At 38.5% G+C, this 26844-nt stretch overlaps 1 protein-coding gene across 1 annotated transcript; it reads left to right on the top strand.

Annotated features, from left to right (window-relative positions):
• Positions 1-8947: 8947 nt before the first annotated feature.
• Positions 8948-26528, top strand: dspb (desmoplakin b). The gene is made up of 24 exons (XM_088349616.1): positions 8948-9215; positions 10884-10971; positions 11443-11564; positions 11946-12096; positions 12177-12302; positions 12431-12490; positions 12582-12749; positions 12889-12993; positions 13086-13181; positions 13492-13617; positions 13829-13981; positions 14144-14298; positions 14486-14612; positions 14797-14983; positions 15241-15536; positions 15604-15782; positions 15970-16108; positions 16649-16842; positions 16925-17087; positions 17178-17261; positions 17464-17571; positions 17694-17792; positions 17912-18409; positions 20873-26528. The coding sequence occupies exons 1-24, from the start codon at positions 8971-8973 to the stop codon at positions 24725-24727; spliced, it is 7524 nt and encodes a 2507-aa protein (XP_088205742.1). The 5' UTR covers positions 8948-8970; the 3' UTR covers positions 24728-26528.
• Positions 26529-26844: the final 316 nt, after the last annotated feature.

Raw genomic sequence — 26844 nt, 5'->3', positions numbered from 1 at the left:
ATACTACCAACAGAACCTTAAAATCACTTCTTAAGCTAACATAGAGCCAATGCAGGTTAGCTCAAATCTGGGTCATGTGATCAAACTTTTTTGTCTTAGTTAAAAGCCTCGCTGCAGCATTTTGTATCAGATGAAGGCCCTTGATTATAGACTTCGGGAGACTGGAGAGTAGCGCATTACAGTAATCGAGGCGGGAGATTCCTCCATCGGAAGATATACTTAAGTGTCATCCGCGCATCAATTGAAACTGATATTATACTTGCGAATAATATCACCTAATGGAAGCATGTAAATGCTGAAAAGAAGGGGGCCAAGTACTGAACCCTGCAGAACACCACAGGTAACACTAAAGGGCTCAGATGTCATTTCACCATATTAAACACAGTGCGTTATTTCTGAAAGGTAGGATCTGAACCATAAGAGGACATTTCCTGACATACTAATCCATTTTTCCAACCGTTCTAGTAAGACATTATGGTCCACAGTGTCTAAGGCAGCACTAAGGTCCAGCAGCAGCAAGAGTGATGAAGCGCCGGAGTCCATTGCCAGTAGAAGATCATTGGTTACCTTAATCAGGGCTTCCTCAGTAGAATGGTTAGCCGTGAATCTTGATTGCATAGATTCAAAAAGATTGTTCTCGGATATGAAATCATTCAGCCACTGTGCCACAACTTTTTCAAGTGCTTTAGAAAGAAACAGTAAGTTTGACACAGGTCTATAATTACATATTTTTGTGAATCTATGTGATAGATTCTGCTTATTTCAAGTACAAAGTTTCTTATTTTATTCAATAAAACAAACATCCAGTTGGATCCCCCATCTCTGTTTGTCCCTCACCCCCCTCATACACCCCCCCTCTGGAGGAAACAAAGCCTATTTACAACAAAGACAGTTAAAACATCTTCTTTGTTCCTTTATCTCTTTGTTTCCTTATCCTCACTGTAAAATGTGGAACTGAAGTCGTCCAAGTTCGTTGTCACAATATATCCCATGCTGTAACAATGTCAATAAAGGCATATTCTATTCTATTCTAAAATAGGTAGATCTTCTCAAAATATGAGCAACAATGCAAAATATTTAGCCGATAGTACAGTAGTTTTTCCCCCTAACTTGACTCACACTTAACTTTTCAAGAAAACTAAAGTGTTAGTTTTGTTTATTATTTGACACTCATCAGTATTCCCGCTAAAACACATTTTTGTACACATCCAAAGACATTTTACTAATGTTAGTATTTTTTACGCAATCACTTAATTTGTGTTGAACGATTCAAGATTTTTGCACAATTTGGTTGATGGCTTCTACAGAGCACCTGAGTGCATCATCTGGTAACTACAAACCCTTGTATGGCTTAACAATAAAAATAATTAAACGCTGAATGTGAGGGAGACATTTTTTCATTTTGTTCCTGGACTTGTACCTGATTTTTCCCATTTATCTACTGTTTCTCACAGAGCAGAGACTCAGCCAAGCTCAGGTATCATCCTGGCCCTCTCTTGGCTTGCCAGCTCACCCTCCCCCCTCGACTGGCCATTGACTCCACATCCCGGGGGACATATCAATGTCACCTTGCTGGACAGGTACAACACTGTTGCAGGATTAGTGGCCTGGAACGTGCCTACTCCAATGCAGTTTAAATTCCGTGGCCGCATTTAGGACTCGCTTCCATTTTACATGGAGCCGGTTAATACAACTTGAGTGTTATTGTTTTTCATTTTGGTGCTATGGATTGAATTTGAACTCCGCCCCTATTGGTCTGCACATGGGCTGCTTTCAACATTGGTGAAGTAAAAAAAAATATATCACCGTTTGGTCTTTAACTCCAATTTTACTTCCTCTCCCTCTCTAACTAAGGTACAAAACAATCATGTTCATTCTCACTCACACGTTTGAAAGCTTTTCTTTATTTTGTCCGAGCTCACTGTATCTAATCCGAGATCATCTCTCCTATGCGTGTATATGTGCTATTCAGTAAAAATCTCCAAAAAACTTCGGCCATTCGCACACATTTTTGACTCCCAACTGACTCAAGTAGTAAGGAAACCAGCAGAGGTGAAAGGCAGATATAGCAAAGTGAAAACAGATTACATCCATATATATTCAGCATCCTGAAAGACTTTAGAGAATTGACAACGCTAACAATCATCTGAGCAGCAGCAGTTTTGTGTCTGTAAAGTGGCATGCAAACTATGGCCCTGGGGGCCTTTGCAGCCCAAGGACGATTTTTACACTCCCCTGCAGCATACACTAAAAAGGATATTAACATATTAAAGGTGTTTTGCAATGCAAACAATTATTTGGAATTTTAAATTCAAACTGGTGTAAAAAGCAGAAAACAACCAAACATCCATCCATTTTCTGCACCGCTTATCCTCACTAGGGTAGCGGGTGGTGCTGGAGCCATCCCAGCAATCTTCGAGCAGTGGGCAGGGGACACCCTCAACTGGTTGCCAGACAGTCGCAGGGCACGCAAAGACAGACAACTCACTCGCTCATTCACACCTAGGGACAATTTGGACCCACCAATGAACCTGACATGCATGTTTTTGAAATGTGGGTGGAAACCTGAGTTCCCGGAAGAAACCCATATAAGCACTAGGAGAACATACAAACACCACACAGGGAGGGTGCAGGGGCTGGAATTGAACCCTGGACCTCCACACAGTGTGGCTGCATAGTAACCACTCAGCTGCTTTGCTGCCAACACACAAACGAAAGAACTTTCTCCAAATATAAACTTGAGAGCATAATTATCAGTGGGCTGAGATGAAGACATTTCAGGGACACACCCAAAACCTGCTCGTCTTCTGTTCCCCTTCAAGCCGTCTTGTGCTGAGGCCACGCAAACGAGCTTTGCTGAAACCACATTCTAAAACATTCGGTTTGCATAATGTAACAGTTAACCAACTTTTCACTCTGCTGAATTCTGTGCAGCAGGCCACCTCTGTCAAACCCGTGGCCCACAGGCCAAATCCGACCAACAAGGCTTTCCATGGTTCCTGAGATGATCTTGATTTTGTACTATATACCAAAAATCATTTTTTGTTTTTACTGTACTTGAGTAAAGTGTTGTTATTGGTTATTAGACCAAAAACAACATGTCAATACAATTGTTATAAAAACATTTATTTCGGTTGTGTTCGATAGAAAAATTGATTTTATTTTATTTTTTTCTTTGAAATAAAATAAAATAAAATAAAATAAAATAAAATAAAATAAAATTAAATTAAATTAAATTAAATTAAATTAAATTAAATTAAATTAAATTAAATTAAATTAAATTAAATTAAATTAAATTAAATTAAATTAAATTAAATTAAATTAAAGCTTTGAGCTACTAATGGTGCCTGAATAATTCCAGCTTCTTCCATGAAGTTCTCATGTTATGGACATTTTTATACATAATAAATGTTTTTTTTTGTTGCCTGCAAAAGATTGAAGAATACCGAAAATGCAAAGAGAACACATTGCTTTATTTATCTGAACATATATGAATGAACTCGTTAAGTTTTCAGTTTTCCTGAATTAGGTTTCCAAGACTAGATGCTTCATTCTAAAATTTTGATTTTGTACGGCTCTCACTTTTTTAAAAATTTGACCCTATTTTTGATTGACTTTGACGTCAATCAGGATGTTTTCTCTTTTTTTCTGCCCATTCTTGCATTTGTGCAACCACACCCTAAAATATGTGTCCCTCTCCAACACTTAACACAAAGTATTGCGGAATGAAAGAACCATACACTTGCTCTAAAGTGATTTTGAGCAGTAATATGTGGGCCCGAACATGATGATTTCTGTCAAACTGTAGCGTGAAAATGCTCAAAGGAAAAGTGAAAGGATCTTCCCATTTTACTCCGTCACTTGATGCTCAAATTTCAAGTTATTTATAGCTAAATGAATTGGCAACAAATGAACTATTTGGGCCTGATTTCAGGATTACAGATGAGGATCTTGTTTTTTTGGAAAGTATTACAAAATGCATAATTGAATCTGACATTATTATGTAAATAAGTTATGCATTCCCATTTAATTGTGGTCTTAAAATAGCAAATCATTCATGTTTTCAAGTTCTTGCTCCATCTTGGATACAAATGTTTAACACTCGATTCCATTCTCGATCCGCCAAAGACATGAAATTTTATAGCCTAATAATGAATTGGTCGTTTCAAGCCTTGTCCTGTTTCTCGGATGCAGGAATGAAAGATGGCGAACCAGCAAGTTACGTGACCAAACATTGCCTGCAGCAAGTTGACTAATCCAACATGCTCACACAGACTTCTTTTTTTGAAATCATAATTTTTACTATAATCACAAGCACTTTGCTGCAAAATAGATCACGCTGTTTCCCTGCAGTTGCGGTGGAATGCTGCTCTGCAAATGTTGCTGTCTGTGTGAGTTCAATCAAGAGCCAAAAGTGAGTTATTTTCTGTCATCTGCCGCAGGGCACAACTTAATGGGAATGTAGCAATTTATTTGCTTTAGAAAATCTTACAGGGGGGTTGTTTTTATCAGCAGCTTGCCGCACATACAGCAGTTATAGTCACATACAGTAAAAAAGAAACAAGTAGAATTGATCAAAGTTCCTATTAATTAATTATGTTTTATTTCTTCAAAAATTTAAATACCAATCTCTCACTACAATTTGATTTTTTTTTATTAAAAATGAATACATTACTGCTGTTTTGTTAAACCAACAGTGTGTAATTACAGATCATTAGAGGCTGCCTTATTTTAGACTAGAGGTGAAGCGAGTAGCGACTCCAGAAGCCCAAATGGACACCGCTTTGCAAAATGTTAAGTCTATTTTGTAATTTACTTTAATGTGAGCAAAGATTAATTTTTACAGAGCTGAAAGACACAAAAGCCGGCGCGAATCCCCAAGAGCAAACAAAAAAATGGAGGAATCTGGATTAACCCTGAGCGAATTGTTGGAGTTGGTCAGAGCTGGATAGGCCACTGACAATTGGCTAATTTTACACTAAAAACAAAGCAAGCTTTATTTACCCTGAACATATAACAATAACAATATCATCTAGGGAGTACAAAAATGGCAAGCAATGAGTGCCTGAATCAAACAGCAACAATCACATGCAGGACTCTGCCGTAATACAATAGCAGTTAATGGGTGCTAAAAGTGGCAAGACGGTGCTGAAATGTCGCTTTTATTAAAGGAAGTCACAAGCCTTATAATGTAGTTAAGACATTTCTACACGTTTGAATATTTCTGGAAATTCATGTTACTGGGTCAAGGAGGACTGTTTCTTCCTCCGTGTGTTTGAATCAACATCCTGGTCACGAGACAAGATGGGTAAAAACGAGCCTTGAAGTGAGCAGCTTGAGGATTTTCTAACAATTAAATACATAAAAGAGAATATTCTGCGTTTGTGAGTACAGAGGTAGATTGTAATGGTTTCACAAATGTGCTTTCAAAATGGCTGACAATGATTTAGATACTAAAGGGGATAAACACAGAAATTAGTGGAAAATTGCTCAAAGAACATACTTCACACCAGTCCTTGGTCCAGAGTGAACGATTTAGTAAGAATGTCAAGAGTGTATAACCACTAGATAAATGTATATATTGTGGCGACAAGTGAATAAAATGAAGTAAATGAGTACATTTGAGTATACGGATTATCATCAGGTGCATTCATTACCGCTAAATAAAATACTTGAATGAAATATTAATGTGATAATAATATCACATAACCAGAAAACTCAATTATCACTTTATGCAGTGAATCGTTTCAATGTTCCAGCATGAGATAGTATGTTTTTTTTAATCAATGGTGTTAATAGTAAAACGTTTTTAATGAAGTATTTTCACACAACTATTCATTGTTTTATAATAAACACTGGGTAAAAAAACAACACTTGGGCTCCTTAAAATTTGTAATGAAATAGACTGGAAACCTGAATTCCTCTATGGTCTTGCATAGTGTCTACATTCTTAACAAAATCAACACACATTTTAATTGCTGTACTCTGACAATAAAAAAACTTAAAAACCAGTAAAGCATAGATCTGCAGTAGGTTACATTAAGAACATATTTTAGACCAAAAATAAAAGTACGCCACAAATAATTGCATAGTTTGGACAGTGATGCCAACGCCAATCTTAAAATAGGCCATTCTGTTGTGTTGTGCAATAACTACTTGTAAAACGAATATGCACGCACTCCAATACTTTATTCAAAAAGGCTTAGCAGAGATGAAAAGACTGAAAACCATTTTTCAAGTTCACTTGTCTCCAGTGCATGTCCAGACATAACCTACGAGGGCCCTCTTCAAACGCACACATATACACAAACATGCGAAATTCCACAACTGCTGCTGAGATTAAGCTGACACGGTGGGGTGCTCGGCTTCAATTAAACAGCCACTCGTGATCTTGACAACTGCATGGTCAAGGCTACTGAGTTTTTCCATCCAGTTTGTGTACTGTACCTGCACTAATAGTTAGCATGACTAGACAGTCTGATGCAGGAACAACCAGTTAGCATGAAACAGTAAAGACATGTTAAATATGCACAAAATAGGAGTGGGTTTTCAAAAACTAAATGCACTGCTAGCTTAATGCATGAATGCCTTTTATTCATTTTTTCAGGTTTATTTGTTATACTCTTCATGTTCAATGATAAAGCAGAGAATCTATTGCTTTGTTGTCTAACTTGTTTGCGGAAAGCTCCACCCATTGGCTGCTGGCAAGTTTGTTGTGTGCATGAAATAGCGCATGGTTGGTGTGGGCACATACCAGACATTTTGCGATCCGATTATAAAACTATCACTACTATACAAAAATAAAACCCTGGCCCATGCATGATTTGAGCCGGCAAAATATTGACATAAACATTTGAGATTGCATACTTACAAAAGTATTTTATCAGGCCTGTAAGGATATTGGACATAGTACGGATGCCCAAGGTAATATACATTTTGAAGTGGATATAACGATATTGGAACGTGTAACACTAATGCAATCATGATCTCAAAAAAACAGAGAAATCATTAGATTTTCCGTTGGGCCCGTTTCCCTTTTGAGTTTCTGGCAATCGCTGGTGAGATTCAGGCGGCTCTAACTTATCCACTAAAGCTGTTTTTTCTTTTAGTTGAACCAAATTTGAGATAGAGACTCTGTGTACGATTTGACTACTAGATGTCGCTGTATTTTGGGGTGCAGCCGAAAACGAGTGCTACAAAGAAGAATAAAAACTACTGACACTCAAATTGACCAAACTGCATCATTTTACTTTTCATTTACTTGCTCAGCCCTATCCGACTTCTCCAGCATGCAAGCCTAAGATTTTTGGGTACCCGTAGCAGCAAGATGGTGGAAAATTATGTCAGCTTTCTCTAGGTGCGGCTTATGTTATGTAAAATACATACACATTTCTCAACCCACGAGTATTGAAAAAAATGTTCCCTTACATGATAGTTCATGCTCATTATTCAAATCAATACTGTTTTTTGGAGTGAATAAAGTTTATTATCACTAGAAGGTGATAAATATTACACATTGCCCCTTTAATAATTTGTAATTTGTAAAACGTTGTTATGAAAAAAGAAATCGAGATTAAATCATTTTTAAAACATTGTTGTGTGATATTTTTAAGATATCAATCAAGGACAAATATTCAAAAAGTAACAGAAATGTTTCTGATGTACTGCATTTAGAAAAACTACTAAAAGATTTTTATCACAGAATTTTGCACCTATAATTTGTGATTTTAGCTATAAGAAGTGTTTTTCCATCTTTATACTTTCGTAAAACGAAAAGTGTTGGGTGTGTTTCAGAAAAAAGGGTCATTAGTTACAGTATGTTCATTTAAAAAGTAACTCAGTTACACCCCAATATAGATTACTGACACCAAAAATAATTGAAAATAATTAGAAGGAACCTTGTATAACAACATGTGAAAGCACTGAACCCTTAATATTTGTTGGCTTGCACTATCGAGAGAGCTTGCAGACTAAGAAATAGTTGAGACACCCCATATCCATTTTGTCTCTGGACTTTAATCCACTAAAATATCTAACATATCTTCTGTGCTTGTGTTTGCCAGATTGATTTACATTTGGTCTGTTCAAGTATAAGCCACCGCCCACTCATCATGCACTGCTTACCATTTGCTACTGGTGACACACAACCAAATATGCACGTATATACCGACCCCCTGATTTCAGTATTTTATTTTAAAGTTGTAAATTCGGCATGGATGTGAGTATATACTATAGGAAAAATATCTCCATGAGGAGTAATTCAACGCTTTCATACTTTGTGCTTGAGACGGGAACACCATCATTGTATTCAATTTTACTTAGTAGGTTAATATAAAACGCCCTTTAACGACTGGTGGATCGAGGGTTGTATGTATCAAGGTGATTGATACAAGAATATTCAGCAATCAAAGAACACGATCATTCATGATTTGGATTTAATAAGTAAGCGGAACAACACAGTAACGCACCATGTGGTAACAACATTTGAGTTACTAAGTTATTATAAATACCACATTTCAGTAATCATTACCGAGTAAAGTAATTACTTTCCTCTGTAATGAGTCAGTCTCAATATTGAAAACAACTACACAGTATTCAAATCATTTCATTGGTAGTGGTGGCAACTTTTCTTAGCATTTTAATTCCAAGCTATTCTTACATGCATCAACAAACATTGTTATTCATTGTAGTTGTAGGGCCAGTGAAAGATGGAACGTGGGCCACAAATGGCATCCAAGCCACAGTTTTGACAATTTATGTCAAAAAACGAACAACCACCGCTCCAGGCAGCATTGGGCAGGGCAAAACAAGAGTGGAACAAACTCTTTGGTTCAGCAGGTTGAGTAGAAGGTGTGGTCACAGGACAGAAAAAAATAGAAAGAAAAGCCAGAGCCACCTGGAGCATGGGTGCAGTCTGCTGCGGACGGGCCAAGTAAGTGGAGGGAGAGGTGGCCTTCGTGTGACTTCACCATGAGCCAATACGATTCTCACAACGCTCTGAGCACCATGAGCCTAAACCGGAGAGGGGAACTCACTGGGGGCACCATCACTGGTGGAGGGTCCTTCCGCTACAGCCGCACTGAGCATGTGCAGGGGCCTGGCAACGGATACGACCACTTTATCGATGGATACCACACCTTGCCCAAGTCTTCCACAGGCGGGATGGCGGTCGACACTATCGGGAGGATGGCTTCCACCACCGGAGGCGCCATTAGGTACACTTCACATTATGTCACTCTCCGACACCTGCAACAGAGTCCATCTTGTGTATCACAGCCGTGTAAGGAGAGAGACAAAGCTAAATATGGGAGTCAGTTGCTTTTTAGATGTACAGTAATACCTCACTGTATGGTGGTTTACTTTTTATGGTTTTGCTACTTCGCGGTTTTCATCGTGCATTTTCCTCTGCATTCTGATTGGCCAAATAGTTGCACTGCCCCTCTGCTGCCTGTGCCTGCATGTGCGTCAATAACGTGATGGTCTAAGTTGTATACCTATGTAAAACAATCTGACACACTTGCATCTTACGCGCAAAGCCTTCAATATCAAGTTTCTCTAATGGCCATCATGTCAACAAAACACTCTTGACCTACAAAAAAAAGCATAAAAATGCAGAGGAAGATGATTTCCATCAGCAACAAAGTTACACTTTTTATTACGCTAAAGGAAGGTATAAGCATTTTTAGGCCACATTTCTATTTTCCCAATATACATGTAATCTCCTTAATGGTGACAATATATCATCTGCAGTAAAAATAAGTAGTGTCCCGAAATCATTTCCTCCTCTTTGTCCAAGATATAGCAGAAAGATTATTTCTACAAGTACAATTGACAGAACAGAAGTTATTTGTATTCAATATGATAAAAATCAAGGTAATTACTTTGCCAATTTTGACTATTGGGAGATTTTTTTTGGTAAAGCAACCCTCGCGAAAAAACAAGGGAATACTGTATGTATACATATAAATATATATTTCTCATTTTATCAGATGCATGCAGGTTAAATGGCAACTGGGAGTTGTACAGTGAATAACGTTTAGCCGATCAGTTTTTGCTTTTTGTAAGCTTGTTCCGACCAGTTGTGCACTACAATAACATTAACTACATGAATTTGCATGTTGTAAAACAACACAAGGACCATATCTGTCCCACAACATCATTATATTGTATAAACAGAGCTTTGGACTAATTTGCTGATTGTTTGATTCATTAAATAAAAGTACCAATGGTAATTATTTGATCAGTGGTTACTCCTCTAATCACTTCATGATACTTCAATATATTTGTCGTAAAATGTTATGTTGTCAAGTTAAGGAAATAACTGATTCTGAAAGGATTTTGCTACTTATTTATGTAACTTGAACAATAACCAAATAAATAACACATAATAACAAAAATATATTGCTATGGAAAGGTTCGACATTTGTCAAAATGTGTCTCTTTGAAGCGAGTTGTAACCAACTACCGGTACAAAGAATTTGACAACCCTGATCTATTCCAACAATGCATGGCACCTAGCACAATGACTCAAAAAGAGCAGTTAAATGAACCAAAAACATATTTCCATGTTGGTCGTGGCAGTAAGCGTTTTAGTCAGAACATGTTTGTTTTGAATCCGCAACACTTTGTAGCGCTACTGCATGAAAATGTATTTTGCTGTATGCTAGTGAACTCATTAGAGTACAATATACTATATCTGAGTCACTCCAGTAAACAATGGTCTCAGGAGGTAACAAAGAACTCCAGCTCTAGTATAAACTGCGCCTACGATTGTCATTAGATACAAGTGGTGACAATGTCATTGTTGTACACAACAATTTGTCCGTGCGCAATTTAGCCTCATGACAAGGAAGACATGCAAACTGATGTCTTTTTTTCTGCAGCGGGCTGAGTGACATCCATCAGAGGGCTGTGTCCCTTCAAGCGCAGTGCCAGGACGACCTTCGCAGGGCTGAAATTGCCCTCCAGTCGGTGAGCAAATATTTGGTTTATTGGCTTACACCCTTAAAGCTCACAGGATGCTCATGATCACTGTCCTTTCACAGTGTTCCTTTTGTTTTCTTTTTTTCTTTATTAAGAAATTAACTCAAAACTGTTGATTTTATTGCAAATTCGGATCAAAAGACAACTTCGTTGACTATTAGCTTGATAATATTTAGTTTGTGCATGTAAGGGTTATGACCATTTGAATGTTGTGATTGACATTCACACATGAAAACAACTATAGTATCTGTATTTCAAGACCCATGTAAAGAATTCAGATGCAGGTCATATTGACATCTAGTGGCAAAGTCATAGATGACAAGAAATAGATGCTATGGGTGGTGTTGTTTGGTGTTGAGATTGCGACCTTAATCATGAGTTTATTTGATCATTTATTTTTAAACTGCACAACATATTGGCATTAAATTCTTTTTTGAGATAAGCTGTTGTGCATTATAGGGAAATAACATGGCTGAAGCGGAGCACTACATGTTGAAGGCGAAAGACACAATCGACCAACTCAAGGCCTTCGCAATGGATCTGAGGCAGATGGGACAGCCAAGTGACAACGTTGTGAGAACGTAAGCATGTTGATTATGTTTTGTTTTGTTAGATAATAATGTATTTACTTGAGAAACCATAATACTATAACTTTAAAAGCATGTATCCTGATACCTTTCCTGAAGTAAAACACGTTTTTTTTTCAAAGTGTGGTTCATATCGAGTTCTGGCTAAGAAAAGCAACAAGTACATGGATAAGTTGTCAGGGATTCTTTTCTATCCATATAGTACCCGTACTATCTATTTAATGTAGGCTAGCAAACCCCAACCAAAAACCCAGCCAAGAGAGGGTTGGGCACCATCGGACTGTACTTGACCAAAACCCAGGCGGTTAAGGGATCTATCAACTGTGATAAAAGATCTCAATTCTCCATCTGTATTCATTTCTCACTTATTCATAGTTGGGAGCTTTGCAACGACCAGCTGAAGGGGGTTCACCTAGCAGTGACCGGCTCTCTGCAGAGAAGACGGAGCACCAAAGTAAGCTCAAGTTCTTGGGAAGAGCCAGGGAGGAGTTTCAATGATGCTTTGGCCTGGATCGCACAGCAAAAGGTTCCCACACTCACCTGCCTGAAATACACATTGCTCATTGTGTCAAACACATATGTACAGTGTGTTTTGTTTGTGTCTAGCGTATGCTTGAAACTACATATTGGGGAGAAGACCCCTCTGGCATTGAGAAGAATCTTATTAGCCACCAGAGGTTTCACAACTCCATCCAAAATAGTTCAGTGTTGGAACAAGCCAGAAGTGACTTGGTGGGTTTTGACCCATTTTTTTTTCACATTTGATTTCAGTTCAATAATGCTCCAACTTAAAAGCAATTAAAAAACAATATTACAACATTTATTGTGAAAACGAGAACATTTCTCTTATTGTCTCCCAGGTTAAGAAAGGAGACAAAGGGAATCTTCATGCTTTGGATCAGGAGTGGGACAGTCTACAGGTTAAGCAAATTCCAATAATAAAAGTCATATGAGGTGTTTTGCGTGGGGGCACTTTGGTTAAGATGACAGTTTCTCTATCTACATCTGCAGCAATTGTCCTTTGCTCGTAAGCAGCAGCTGGGAGATCTCCAGCAGATCATCCAAGAATTGTCAAAAGAGATCATGTGGGTCAATGACAAGGAAGAGGAGGAGTTGATTTTTGATTGGGGTGACAAAAACTTGGACCAGTACATACCCCGGAAGCAAGAAAGCTATTCTGTCAGTATCAAGAAAGTTCTGTTGGATATAACATTTGAATGCAGTTTACTTTCAAGAGCAAATGTGATTTTATGGCATCTAGCATGTAGTCTGTGGCCCACTTTACTTAACTTGATTGCAAACACGTTCTACTCAATAGAAACTTATGAGTGCACTTGAGGAGAAAGAAAAGCATCTAAACAAATTGAAGGTCCGTGTGGACAACCTGTTGAAGAATCAACACCCTGCTTCAGACAAGATTGAGGTTTGTTTTGTTTGAAAAGTCAACATACTAATCTGAGTTACTTGCACCATTACTGACATTAAGGTAACATGTTGTGCATATTCACTCTCAAGGCATACAGGGACACACTGCAAACTCAGTGGAGTTGGCTCCTTCAAATTACCAAGTGCATTGATGTGCACCTGAAGGAGAATGCAGCATACAACCAGGTAACTATTCAACATCCTCTCTTGGTGCATCCAATTTTTGTCAGGATAGTAGAACATATGTGGTATAATACACTTCCTTGGGATAAGGTTAAAAATGTATTTTCTGTTGTTAGTTTGTATTTATAAATACATATTTGGCATTATCAATGCTCAGAATCAACTTATTTTATGTTCAGGCAAAGGCTATAAAGACAAACTGGGATCCCAATCAAAGATGCATCTGGTAGCACTGAATACTACATGCAACTTTATTTATGGGTTGTGGGATAAGACACCTCTTGAAGATTTAAATTTGACTGTTTCTTTAAAGTTCTTCAAGGAGGCCAACGAAACATCCAGAATTCTGCAGTCACAGCAGGTTTCCATTCGGAAAAGGTTCACCTGTGACAAGAACACTTCACTGGAAAATTTACTGGAGCTGCTCAGGGAATTAGAGGTACAACTTGTTAGAAATCAGCAACAGATTGCAAGGAACAGAATCATATTTCAAATCTAGCTTGTATTTTGTAAATGGGAAGCAGTGCCACAAACCTACACTTTGCAGTGGTGCAAAAACAACATAATATGTATTTTAGGGGACCAGATTTGAGTGTTTTTTCTGAAAGATGGAGTTCTGCCTCAATATGAATATGTCATTGTGTTTCAAGAGGGAGAGAGAGACATTGGGGGATCTCAAGAGGCAAGTTCAGTCCCTTGTCAACAAGTCCAAGAGCATCGTGAGACTGAAATCCAGGAACCCAGAAGAGAAGAGCAGCCGGCCAGTTATTGTCAAAGCACTGTGTGACTTCAAACAAGACCAGGTCAATCTTGCAATGTATCAAACAATATGTATATAAACCGGTTAAATCATTTACTTTGTGTTCTAATGTGGGTGATTTGTGATACATTATTTCTTGCGTTTTTTTGGAGCTGTTATGTATTGCCAAGGCTTGGAGCATTTGTGCTTTTTCTTGATGCTGCAGAAAGTGATCTGTAAGGGTAACGAGGCAATCTTGAAGGACAACAGTCAACGCAGCAAGTGGGAGGTGACTGGGCCAGGGGGTCTCGATATGACTATACCGTCAGTGTGCTTGATCGTTCCGCCTCCCAATCCCATCAGTATCAATCTGGCAACTAAGTAAGTGATTCTTAGATCTATGGTAAATGTGTCTGGAAATATCAAAATCCAAACCTGCCGTATTGCAGCGGTATCTCATAGAAAATGTATTATTCAATTTGAAATAGCAAAATATAAAGATAGAAAATTATCAGAGCTATTTCCAAACAGGATGCATTTATTTCTGTTATTTCTGCCTCTCTAACAGAAACGAGCAGACCTATGAGTCTACGATCTCTTTGCTAAACCAACTTTACATAAATATTCGAAGTCTCATTGCTTGGCAGTATTGTATTCTGGATATCAATCGCATCAACTCTCTCACCGTCGCAATGGTAGGTGATGAACAATCTTCATTTGAATCAGTATTTCATTTTGTGTTACAGTTTAAGCACCAAATACACAGTTACATTATATGAACTTTTTAGTGTGGTAACATACATTATTGACACATTGACAACCTTGTCTTACTTGTTTTTTTAGTATTGCATAGGATTCATGTTCTGTTATCGTTTGTAGATATCCCAGATGAGTCCCGAAGAGTACTCCCAGCTTATCAGCAGTCTTGAGACTCATTATGAAGAGTTCAAACTGAGTTGTCAAGGCTCCCAGATGTTCACTGATATTGATAGGAGAAGCATTGAGAACCAATTCAACAGTGCTCAGGGCCACTACGGGACTCTGCTGGTGCAGATGCCCACTTACCGTGAGTTGCAAAATGGAAACTCAAATCACGCATGCCAAATTAATACAAGTTTTTAAATGTATATTGCTAAATACATGTTTGAAGGCTATGGCGCAGAATTGTTTCAATTGCTTAGTTGAACATACAGTAGACTGTTGATTGCAAATGCTCTGATGCATTATTTTCACTTTTAAACACGATCACCCTTTACTCATTCAGACTCAGTAAATTTCTCCAGGGACTCCTTGTTTTTTATTTAATTTTATTGTTTTACCCAGAAACCCAGCAACTACCTCAACAGCTAATCATAATGACTGCGGCCGCTGATGAAGATGCACGTATGCTTGAGGAAGAGCAGCAGAGGACAGAAGTGAAAAAGGTTAAGAAAGAGGTTGTGAAGACGATTAAAATGGAGCCGGTGAAAAAGATCGCCACAGCATCGTATAGTCTAACAGAACTTCACACACTGAGATTGAAGCTTGAGGCAGCCGAGAGCTTGCTGGGTCAGCATGTTCACATCTGCTTGGGAGATGATGCCAACAATGATTGTGGCTACAAAATTAGGCAGTTGGAGGTAAGCACAAACAACATCTTAAATATTAGTACACACCATCATTGTTTTTCTCTTTTTATTATTAAAGAGTACACAGCACAATGTCATTGCAATGAAAGAGGAGTATGCAAAGCTGAGGGAGAATATTCTGGCGGAGCTGGAGAACATTGATGATATAGATAAAGTTCAATTCCTAAGCAGTGAGCTTGAAGTCATCACACAACATTTCAGCAGTCTAGAGAGCAACTTAGCAAACCATCTCCTTTGGTAAGACTCCAAGACTTCTGAGAAATTTCGTCTGTTTTGAGAGTGCAAAATATTAAATGTAAAACAATGTTTAAGAGTGTCTGAAAATATGAAAATGAAATTTGCTCTTTGTTTTTGTATTTACCACCAGTTAGTCAACCACTTAGAATACTCGTAGATACAATGAAATGCAATCATTTGTTTCCAGGCTGCAGGCTTTGAGGGATCTGCTGGAAAGCATGGCAAGTGTTGAAGATATAGTGAAAGTTCATGAGGCAAGACTGACAGAAAAGGAGACCACCTCTTTGTTGCCAGCAGATGTGAATAGCTACTTGAAGACTCTTAAGGTATTATTTTTTTTCCCCGAACGAAAATGAATAAATAAATAAATAAATAAATAAGGATAAGAATGCACGGTGAATGTTACTAAGAAAAGTGTGTGAAATAACACCTTCAAAGTTAAAGCCGCAATGTACAGCATGGCGGCATGATGCTGGACAAACATGGCCGTGACATAGGTGGGGATTCCACTGTGTAAAAAACAAAAACAAATTAATTTTAGTTAACATTGATATGATAGTTCATGTATTTTTCCTAATATTCAAAGCAATGTTTTTTTACTGAATGAAAATTGAACTGAATGAAATTTCTTCTGTACCATTACACACTGTCCTTTTAAGTCCAGTACAATAACTACAATGTAATTTGAACAACACTGGCCAAAGAAAATAACATTTTATCAATGAATCAGGTGCAAGAACTTTTTTTGTTTTAAAAAATAATTATTGATCTAATATTTAACATGGTCAAATAAATGTAAAACTCAAAAATGCAATATCCTTTGATCCCTTGTATCATGCAGTTGACAGTTTTTATGATCTTTGTAGAATATGCAGAGTGATTTGGATGGGAAAAGTCATGTTCTGGCCAACATGGAGGTAGAACTTGCCAAAGCCAACAATTTGAATAGCAAGGTGGACGGTCCCTTCATCAAGTGTGATGTTATGCTGTCAAAATGCAGTGAGCAAGTTGGTTTACTGTCAGACCGCTGGAAACGAATAAAGGCGCAAATAAGTACAAGGTACAGCACTGAATGGTTGATATGTCCTAAATGAGGTTTGTTAAGATTAATTGTAAAATGTATCCACCATAATTTGTATCAGACTGCAGGAGTTACATCAGTACCTCCCCCGATTGGAGCACTACCAGCAGTCCAGCTCCTCCTTCAGTGCTTGGATAGATGACACACGAAAAAAGCAAGATATCCTGCAAGCTACCAACATTAAGGATGTTCTAGCTCTGAAGAAACACATCATCAATCAAAAGGTTTCCTAAATAACTTTATAGCCAAAATATTTTGTTTTTGTGATTGGTCCCAACATCTTGCGTGGTCTGACATTTTTACTCATTATCAAGGCTCTGAATGCAGAAATTAAAGCCAAAAAGGATTCATTAGAACGTGTCTTGAAAGACAATGATGCCTGTGTGACCGCTATCAAGGTAAGGAGGTCAATACTAATTAGACAGATTGATATAATGATATTTAATTGTGCATAGCACATTATTTTTGGGATTGCTACCCGGGCTTTATTGTGATTTGCAATCATTGGAATACATTGAACATGTACTGGGAAGATTAAATCACACCTCAACCACAATAGTTTAGAATCCATGTTTTATTTTAAATTATGATGTTTCACAGGATTATGAAACAGACCTAGGCTGTTACACGTCTGGTTTGGAGACTTTGCTGAGCATTCCTATTAAGAGAACAATGATTGTATCGCCATCTATGGATCTTATTCAGGAGGTAACGTGGACTATATCTAATTGTGCAATCTCAAAAAAACGTATTGTTCAATTTTTGGAATTTATTACTTGTGAATATCTTTATAAAACATTTTTTTAATCACTGATCCCTGTTTCTCTTAGGCTACACAACTTCAGACACGTTACATGGAGTTACTCACTTTGTCTAATGACTACTTGAAATTCATCGGAGAGCTTCTCAAAAACATGGAAGATCTGAAGGTACTGAAGTTAGGATCTGATTATTTATAATTAATGTCATACAATGCTACAATTTTGAAAAGTTAACAAATGTGTTTAGAACTGCAGTAATCTTGAGCAACTTTGTGCCTTGATTCCAGATTCGAAACACTCGGATCGAGCTGTTAGAGGAAGAGCTTCGGATGTTGAGAGAAGCTATGGATGATCGCAGTAGCAAGAACAGGTCTCTTGAAGAGGCCATTGCTCGCTATCAACTTGAGTTGTCCCAGTCACAGGAAAAGCTTCTGTCAATAGAAGAGATAAAGCAGACTGCCGCCCTGCAGTGCAATGCTGCAAAAGACAGCCTTGATGATACTCAACACCAGCTGGCAGACCTTTCTGATCAGGTCACACATCTCAACTACTTGTTAGAGGAAGAAAAGAGGAAGAGGAAGTTGGAGGAGGAGCGCTACACCCAACAGCAAGAGGAGTACAAGTCTGTCCTTCAAAAGAGGCACACTGAATTAGAGAGCGTTAGTTGGTCCAAAGTAGAAGTGGAAAAAACAATGGCAAATAAAGAGCATGAACTTCAACAGCTTCGACGTAAACTAGAAGATGAAACCTCAAAGGTGACAGATCTCCAGAAGGAGATTTCAAAGGTAAGAAACCAATGCAATGCAAAGATCAATAATTTAAGGCTGAGCTATGAATCCCAGGTTCAGGTTAATCATACCAAAATCCAACGGCTTTCAGCACAAAGGGAGGATGATGCATCTCAGCTTCAACTGCAATATGACAGGATGCAAATAGAGGGGAGGGTCTTGCAGGATGAGATACAGAGGCTGACAAATTTAGTCAGCCAGGCAGAGCACCTAAAAAAAAGGGCAGAGGAAGAAGTCCATATGCAGCTTGTTGTAATCACAGAGGATGCTCATATAAAGACAGAACTGCAATGTGAAATTGCAGTTTTGATCAAGCAGCAGGATGAGCAAAAAAACAAGTACGAAGATGATCTGGCTATTGTTAGACAGGAAGTACAGAAGAAGAATGAAAAGTTGGCCTATCTCACCCACAATCTGGAGGAGGAGGTACGCAGAAGGAAAACTACAGAAGAAGGAAACGAAGTGCTTGCTCAGACCTTAGCTGAGCTTCATGCAAAGGTAGCTAGTTCGGAAATAGTTGCCCTCCAACTAATGGAATGCCAAGCAGAGCTTCAGAATGTGCATTTGGAGTTAGAGAGAGCAAACAGGGATAGGAGTAGAGCACAAGAAATCCTTAATCGATTACAGATCCGTATAAAAGCCATTCAATCTGTAAGAGATGGCCTGGAGATCCAGTTGGCTAACCTCAGAGACATTAACCAAGAGGAGGTGACAAAAAGGCGGCTAATTGAGCTTGAGTTAGAAAAGACCACCATGACCTTGAAAGAATGCTACTGCACTATTGCCAGTTTGTGTCAATATCAAGAGCAAGATAGCACATCAGAAATGAGGGGCGAACAACAGTGTCTCACGATGCAGGAAAAACTGGAAAGAAGCTTGTTGAATAACACAACCTCTGTGGAACAAATAACACAACTGACCACTGAGCTAAATGCCTTACGGCATCAATTATCATTAGAACAAAAAAAAGTTAAAGATCTCAACCAAAGATATGAGTGTCTGTGTCAAACAATAGAAGAGAAAAGTAAAGCTCTAGAAGAGAACTCTTTGGAACTTCAAACTATGAAAGAGAAGACCGACACCTTGTCAAAAGAAAAACAGAGGCTGAATGAAGAACTAAAGACAATACGACTTTGCGAAGCTGAACTTTTGAGGGGTAAAGAGGAACAAGATGATGTGGTGTATTCCAAAATTACTACTCTGCAGTTGCAGCTGCAGGCCAGTGAGCGCAGCAATGTTGACTGCCACAACCTTGTCACAGAACTCTCCTTGGAGAGGGACAACCTCAAAATGGAGATTGAGAAAATGCAAAAACAGACTACTGAGGTATTTGCAAGTCTGAAATCTTATCCCAGAGTGCTACAATCTTTTCAAAAGAATCCAGTAGTAATCTCTGTCAGTAGAAAACATATTGATTACTTGCATGAACCTCACTGGATGCTTCTCATGAAGATCTGATTTCCCAAAGGTTTTGAGTGGTGTCTGCTTGTACAAAAACACACCTTTCATGTGGTCGGTATCATAAAAGAGTTGCATCAAATTTATAAAAATGAGAAGTTTTCCATGCACCACCTGGTCTTCTGAAATCAGAAATTTTCGATACAGTATGTACGCTTAAATGACATGCATGAGGTGTCATTCAAGCATACCCAATAGCAGTTACTCTCTATGCTGTTCTTTCTATTTGTTTCCTTTACACAGAGCAGCAAAACCTTTTTATGTACAGTATAAGCAATTTCGTTTGAACATACCATATTTGTTTGTGTATAATGTGCACTCATGTATAAGGTGCAACTCTGAGGTTTGAATTCTTGTTTAATTTTTTCTCAGCTCAAATATTGCGGTTGGATGCAATTGGAATCAAACCTGGATTGCGGTTGTGAATGCACCAAATCCTAAGCACTGAACTACCAGTGGTATACATGACACATGTAAAGGCACTAGATTTTCTCTTATCACACTATTTTTATTCCTGGTACCAAAGAAAAATTGTATTGTGAGCAAACATAGTGTGATAATGAGACAAAGTCTCATGCCTTTTCATACTCCATGTCATCTGTATCACTCGTGGTTAGGATTTGGTGCCCTCACCACCAAAATCCAAGTTCGATTCCCATTGCAATCAATATTTTGTGATATATAAATTTTTTGGGGTAAAAATAAAAGTGTTATACACGAACAAATACAGTAAATAAAATTTAACTTGAATAATGCATGCTGAGGGAATTTAATTGTTATGACTAGTATATAAGTTTGAGATTTAAAGAGTTGTAATAATTACATAAATGTAATCTTCCATAACAAAGCAATATGGCTTTGGACCATGTTTATGGATATCTATGTGTTATCATATATTTACTTGAAAAAGAGTTGAGTTTACATTCATATGGATTCATATTCGAATGAAATAATCGTCTAATTTTCTTTTCTCTTCTTGTTCATCCCACAATATTTCCACAGACATCAACCACAATGCTGTCACTGGAGTCACAGTACAATGATACTGTTAAAGAGAGGGATGCATTGTTGCAGAAACTTCAGTTGTCTGGAGGAAGCAAAGATCACCTTCAAAGGCTAGAGGAGGACCTCAGACGTATAAAGCTATCTCTTGAGTCTGAGCTTAAAAATAAGCAACGTGTGCATGAGGAGAATGAAAGGATGAAGAGAGATTTAAGTTACTGGAAGGAACAATATGAAAGTAAGATGGGTGTTGTTAACAGATATGATGCAGACAAAGAACGTCTGGAAAAGGAAAATGCAAGTTTAAGGATGGAGATAACACGGCTTTTAAGGGAGCAAAGCGAGCTTGAGAAATCATACGAAGGAAAGCTGTTAGTCCTCCAGAAAGAACTCACGGAGTTGACTTTAATAAGGCAAAATGAGTTAATGAAAACGAGAGAACCCCAAACCATGGATCCCTCCACTGTAATTTTTGATGGGGTCCGCAAGCCAGTAACAGCAGCCCAATTGCATGAGTGTGGGGTTTTGGATAAGACAACTTTTAACCAGCTCATTAGAGGACAAAGGACTGTTCCTGATGCAGCTGCCGATATAAAAGTTAGTCTAAAAGGAACAGGCCCAATAGCAGGGGTGATAATAGAAAATCCTATTGGTGACCATTTTAGTTCTGGATTTCCTTGTAAAATAAGCCTAACAGATGCAAAAAAAGAGTGTCTTATGCCACCAGAGGCTGTTGATCTGCTACTCGATGCTCAGGCCGCTACAGGCCACATTATTGATCCCAGAACTAATCAAAAGCTAACAGTTGAAGAAGCAGTTGCTGCTGGAGTGGTAGACTCAAGAGATCAAGACAGACTTTTAATGGCACAGGCTGCTGCTGTTGGCTACAAAGATCGCACTACTCTCAAGCCTCTTTCAGTGTACGAGGCCTTGAAAAGGGGATTGATTGACAAGAAAATTGGACTGCGTTTATTGCAGGCTCAAGAGTCTGTTGGTGGAGTACTGGATCCAAATCTCAGTGTCTTTCTTCCTAAAGTCACAGCTATCAGTCGAAATATTTTGGATGAAAACATTGGTTATGCGCTCACCCAGAATCCAAAGTGTTATATTGACCCAGGCACTGACCAAGAAATCAGCTATGGAGATTTGAAGAAAAGATGCAAGACAGAGGCTCATACTGGTTTGCTTCTTTTGCCAGTCACTAGGGGGAAAGACCCAACACAACTGTTGTTCGATGGAGTTCGCAAGTCAGTCACAGCAAAGCAGTTATTCGAGTGCGGAGTGATCGATAAGCCTACCCTTGACCAGTTAGTGAAAGGGGAGAAGTCAGTTTCTGAGGTGTCTGCTGAGAAGGTGGTCTACCTAAAAGGAACTGGGTCAATTGCTGGTGTTCAAGCTGGAAATCAGGGAAAAGTTTCTTTCTCGGAAGCTAAAAAGCAATCACTCATATCACCAGAGACAGCAGATTTTCTGCTAGAAGCCCAGGCTGCCACAGGACACATAATTGACCCAACAACCTATCAGAAGTTCACCGTAGAGGAGGCTTGTGCGAGAGGTGTAGTGGATATAAGGGACAGAGATAAACTATTGGTCGCAGAGGCCGCTGCTACTGGCTTTAAAGATCCAAGTTCGGCAAAACCTTTGTCCGTCTATGAGGCAATGAAAAGGGGACTTATTAATTGGAAAACTGGTCTACGCTTCCTGCAGGCCCAAGATTGTGTTGGAGGAATTCTTGACCCCAACCTCAGTGTATTCCTTCCAAAAGACACAGCAATCAAACGCAATTTATTAGATGAAGACCTCCGGAAAACTTTAGATGAGAATCCTATGTACTATATTAACCCAGAACCTGCACTTGATGTAAGCTATGGGGCTTTGAGACAAAAATGCAGGATAGAGTCTCCCAGTGGTCTGCAACTTTTGCCAATTTCAGAAAAATTAGATCCCTCTAAAATGTTATTTGATGGTGTTCGCAAGACAGTGACGGCACAGAAACTGTTTGACTGTGGAGTCTTGGACAAAACGACATTAAATCAATTAGTTATGGGTGAGAAAACTGTCCCCGAAGTATCTGTGGAAAAGCAGGTTTTCCTCAAAGGCACTGGTTTGATAGCTGGTGTTGCATCTGGGTCATTCCAAAAACTGTCGTTTGGTCAGGCCAAGACACAAGGTATCATTTCTCCTGACAGTGCTGACTTGTTACTCGAAGCTCAGGTAGCCACAGGACACATCATTAACCCACAAACAAATCAGAAGTTTACCGTTAAAGAAGCATGTGCGAATGGTCTTGTCAGTAAGGAAGACGAATCAAAATTGTTTGCTGCTGAAGCTGCTGCCATTGGTTATAGAGACCCTATAACTTCCCATCTCTTATCAGCTGGCCAGGCCATGAAAAAAGGCCTGATTGATAGGGATACAGCTCTTCGCGTACTACAGGCACAAGAGTGTGCCGGAGGGATTTTGGACCCCACGCTCAGTGTGTACTTACCTAGAGACATTGCTTTGGATCGAGATCTGATAGATACAGACCTGTACAAGTCACTAAGTCAGGAACCTGAATGTTATCTAGATCCGAACACCCACCTTCCAATTAGCTATATGTCCTTGAAAAAAAGATGCAGAGCAGATGTAAGCACTGGCTGTTTGCTTCTCCCGGAACCCAAAAAGCCAATAACTGTCCAAGGCCTTCGCGGTCAGGTCTCTATCATAGATCTAGCAGATGCCAATCTGCTGATGTCATCGGATATTGAGGAATTGACGAAAGGAAGATTGACAAGTCAGGACATTGAGTTCCGCCTACGTTACTATTTGGGCAGGTCGACCTGCATAGCAGGATTATTTGACGAGGCTAATAATAGGGTGAGGACATTTTATGAGGCCAAGAAAGATGGACTCTTACGGCCAGAAACCGCATTAAGGCTTCTTGAAGCCCAGGCTGCTTCCGGTTTTATAGTTGATCCAGTGAACAATGTTCACCTCACAGTTAGTGAGGCTTATACTACAGGACTAATTGGGCCAGAGTGCCTGGACAGCCTACGATCAGCAGAAAAAGCTGTGACAGGTTACAAACTGCCTGGTACAGAAAAGGTTATCACTGTTTTCCAGGCAATCAAGAGGGGGCTAGTAGAAGAAGCAGATGGCATACGTTTGCTAGAGGCCCAGATTGCCAGTGGTGGCATTATTGATCCTGAACACAGCCATCGTGTTGATATAGGAGTGGCCTACAGCAGGGGATACTTTGATGAGAAAATGAATAACATCATCATGAATCAAAAGACCACAAATAAGGAATTATTTGATCCTAACACAGGGGAAGAAAAAACATATCTGCAACTTAAAGAATGTTGCATCACTGATGAGAAAACTGGCCTTATCCTTTTGCCAGTCATAGACAAAGAAAAACAAGAGGCAACAATGAAAAATAGATTGAGGAAGAGGAGAGTCAAAATTGTTGACCCACAGACTAATAAGGAGATGTCAATACGAGAAGCTTACGATAAAGGATATATTGACTTGAGTACCTACCAGGAGCTGTCTCAACAGGAGTGTGAATGGGAAGAAATCACCATCACTGAACCAGATGGTTCCAAACGCTTTATTATTGTTGACAACAAGACAGGACAAGAGTATAACATCAATCAACTGCTTGAAAAAAGAGTAATTGATCAGTCACTTGTTGATCAGTATCGCTCACGTATCATCACCCTTACACAGTTTGCGGATGTCATTACTGAAAAGACTCAGCAGGGATTCCCAAAAACAATTTCATTTCCAACCTCAGTGTCATCATCAACAACTGTAATATCAAGATCTTCCATAACAAAGACGTCAACAACAAAACTTCCCACCTTTTAAGAGCAAAGCTTTTATTGCAGCAACAGTTCTCAACGCTTACCTAATACCCTTCATCAAATGTCTTATGTTTCAGTTACTAGGGCACCCCCTGTTCAAAATATCAACAAGACGGCTGCCCTAGGTTCCATTTTTAATAGATACATTGGACAAAATGTCAATTATGGACGATCAAAATTGTGCTATTCTTGATACTATTACTTCTCAGAGATTGCCAGAGGCACACGTTTGAATCGGAGGAGTCATAAATCTGGAAAGCGTAGGCAGGTTCAGCATCCAAGAAGCTTAACATCGAGGTATAATCAATGATGATGTGGCTGGTAAACAGAAAGCCTACTTTGGATTTTATGATAAAAATTATCTGCTGCTGAGGCCATTAAGGAGATTTGGCTATCTTACGAGGCAGGCCAGAGTTTTATAGTGTTCCAAATTGTGACATGAGGGCTTTAAAACCCAGAAGTGGGCTGTTGACAATCACTAGCAGACACTTTGAAAATTAGATGGATTGACGATAGCACTGCCCTGAAACACCAGGATGTCAGACCCCACACAAATAATTTAACATGGACAAAGAGCAAACTGAATATATCTTACATCGAGGCTCTAAACAACTGTCTTATAAGCAGTCCTTACAATTTACCATCTGTCCCAGGGTCAAACACAGGCTCAAGAAGTGATCTCACAACAAAGTTATAGAAGGGGGAGTTTTGAATTAGGTCCTCCGACCTTCTTGTCCACCAGTCATCACAGTCAAACAACCATTTCGAGCATTTCTACTTGATCTAAAATTACAAGAACATAGAATCCCTCTAGGCTGACTATCTATAAAGTCATTGTTATTTTAGACTGGGGGCACAAAGTTTACTTGCAAAAACAACGAACGATCAGATAACTAATAGGCAAAAAAAAAAAAGCATTTCATAGTTAACATGTGAGACTTGCTGCCCATACCTTATTGTGACAGTGTGAAACCTATTTATGTTGTTTTAAAATTCGAAACGGACAACTTCCCAACCACTCTGTCAATGTGAATTATACACTGTACTTGACTCTGTGGTTATTAAAAGAGGATTTTCTCTGTTTTGGGGGTTTTATTTGCAACGGGGACATAATGATGTTGTAATTGAATATTTTTGGGGGATTTATTGGGACGTGCTTGTTTTATTTTGGGAGGTATGGAAGCTAAATTGCATCAGTGGTACCTTGAAGTTCAACCACTATTTGATTTAAATTCATTTACATATCTCCGTATCAACCTTTTTTTAGTTCCTCACAAAACTCTGTATCCATTATTTTTCAGTTTTTCTTTTATTTGCAATACAGTTTTGTACGTGAGGATTTTACCTTTGTCGTACAAGAAAAGACGAGAGATGTTTACCAATCAGTATTAAGCAATTAAAATGGTTTTCAGCCCTCAATTTTAATGAATAACAAAGATAGCATATCTCCTACAATATCACAAACATGCAAATAAAATCAGTCACTAGTGCGGCAATAAACATTTTGAATATAAGAGAACTACGCATAGCTGCTAATAGTTTAGGGATAGATGGATCGCTTTAGATGCAAACATACTGGGCTATGAAAGAGACAATAACACATGAAGAGGTCATCATCTAATCCTGCCGAAAATTAGTTAGACTGATGTGCTTTTTGAGGTTTTAATTTAAACAAAATGGTATTACAGAAGAATCTTACCCAAAACAGGATAATACACAGCCCATTGTAAGGTTTTGGGGTATTTTGAACTTCAAGGTATCACTCTCAAAAGTGATTTTTTCATTTTGAAAACAATTTGTTCTTCCTTTTTTAACAGTTATGCATCAGGTATTAAATAAAGACATTAACCTCTACGTGACTGTTTGCCTATAACACATGTTTTCAATACAGCCGTTTAAGAAGTATGAGATTACTAGTTTAACTGCATTACCAGTACGTTTTTGTTGCTTGCCGTTAAACATGCAGTCAGCCCCGTTTGTAAACACATTATATGCTGTAATTCCATGTAAGTGAAAAACATCATAAGAATTTATATATTTCAAAATGAAAAATGTTTAATAGATGTAAAAAAAATAAGTACCAAACGTTATTATTCCTAGCCACAATATTTAAGTAGACAC

Source organism: Urocampus carinirostris, chromosome 12, assembly GCF_059441175.1.
Source record: "Urocampus carinirostris isolate Australia breed hairy pipefish chromosome 12, RoL_Ucar_1.0, whole genome shotgun sequence".
Classification (NCBI taxonomy): domain Eukaryota; kingdom Metazoa; phylum Chordata; class Actinopteri; order Syngnathiformes; family Syngnathidae; genus Urocampus; species Urocampus carinirostris.
The sequence above is the reverse complement of the archived record's forward strand: the minus strand, read 5'-3'. Positions and strand labels throughout refer to the sequence as shown.

Bases quoted from the DNA above. Each gene is read 5' to 3' on its own strand.
- dspb (XM_088349616.1), top strand. From the start codon at position 8,971: ATGAGCCAATACGATTCTCACAACGCTCTGAGCACCATGAGCCTAAAC. The intron at 14,299-14,485 runs GTAAGTGATTCT...CCTCTCTAACAG, and splicing joins AGTATCAATCTGGCAACTAA to AAACGAGCAGACCTATGAGT. The intron at 14,984-15,240 runs GTGAGTTGCAAA...TGTTTTACCCAG, and splicing joins GGTGCAGATGCCCACTTACC to AAACCCAGCAACTACCTCAA.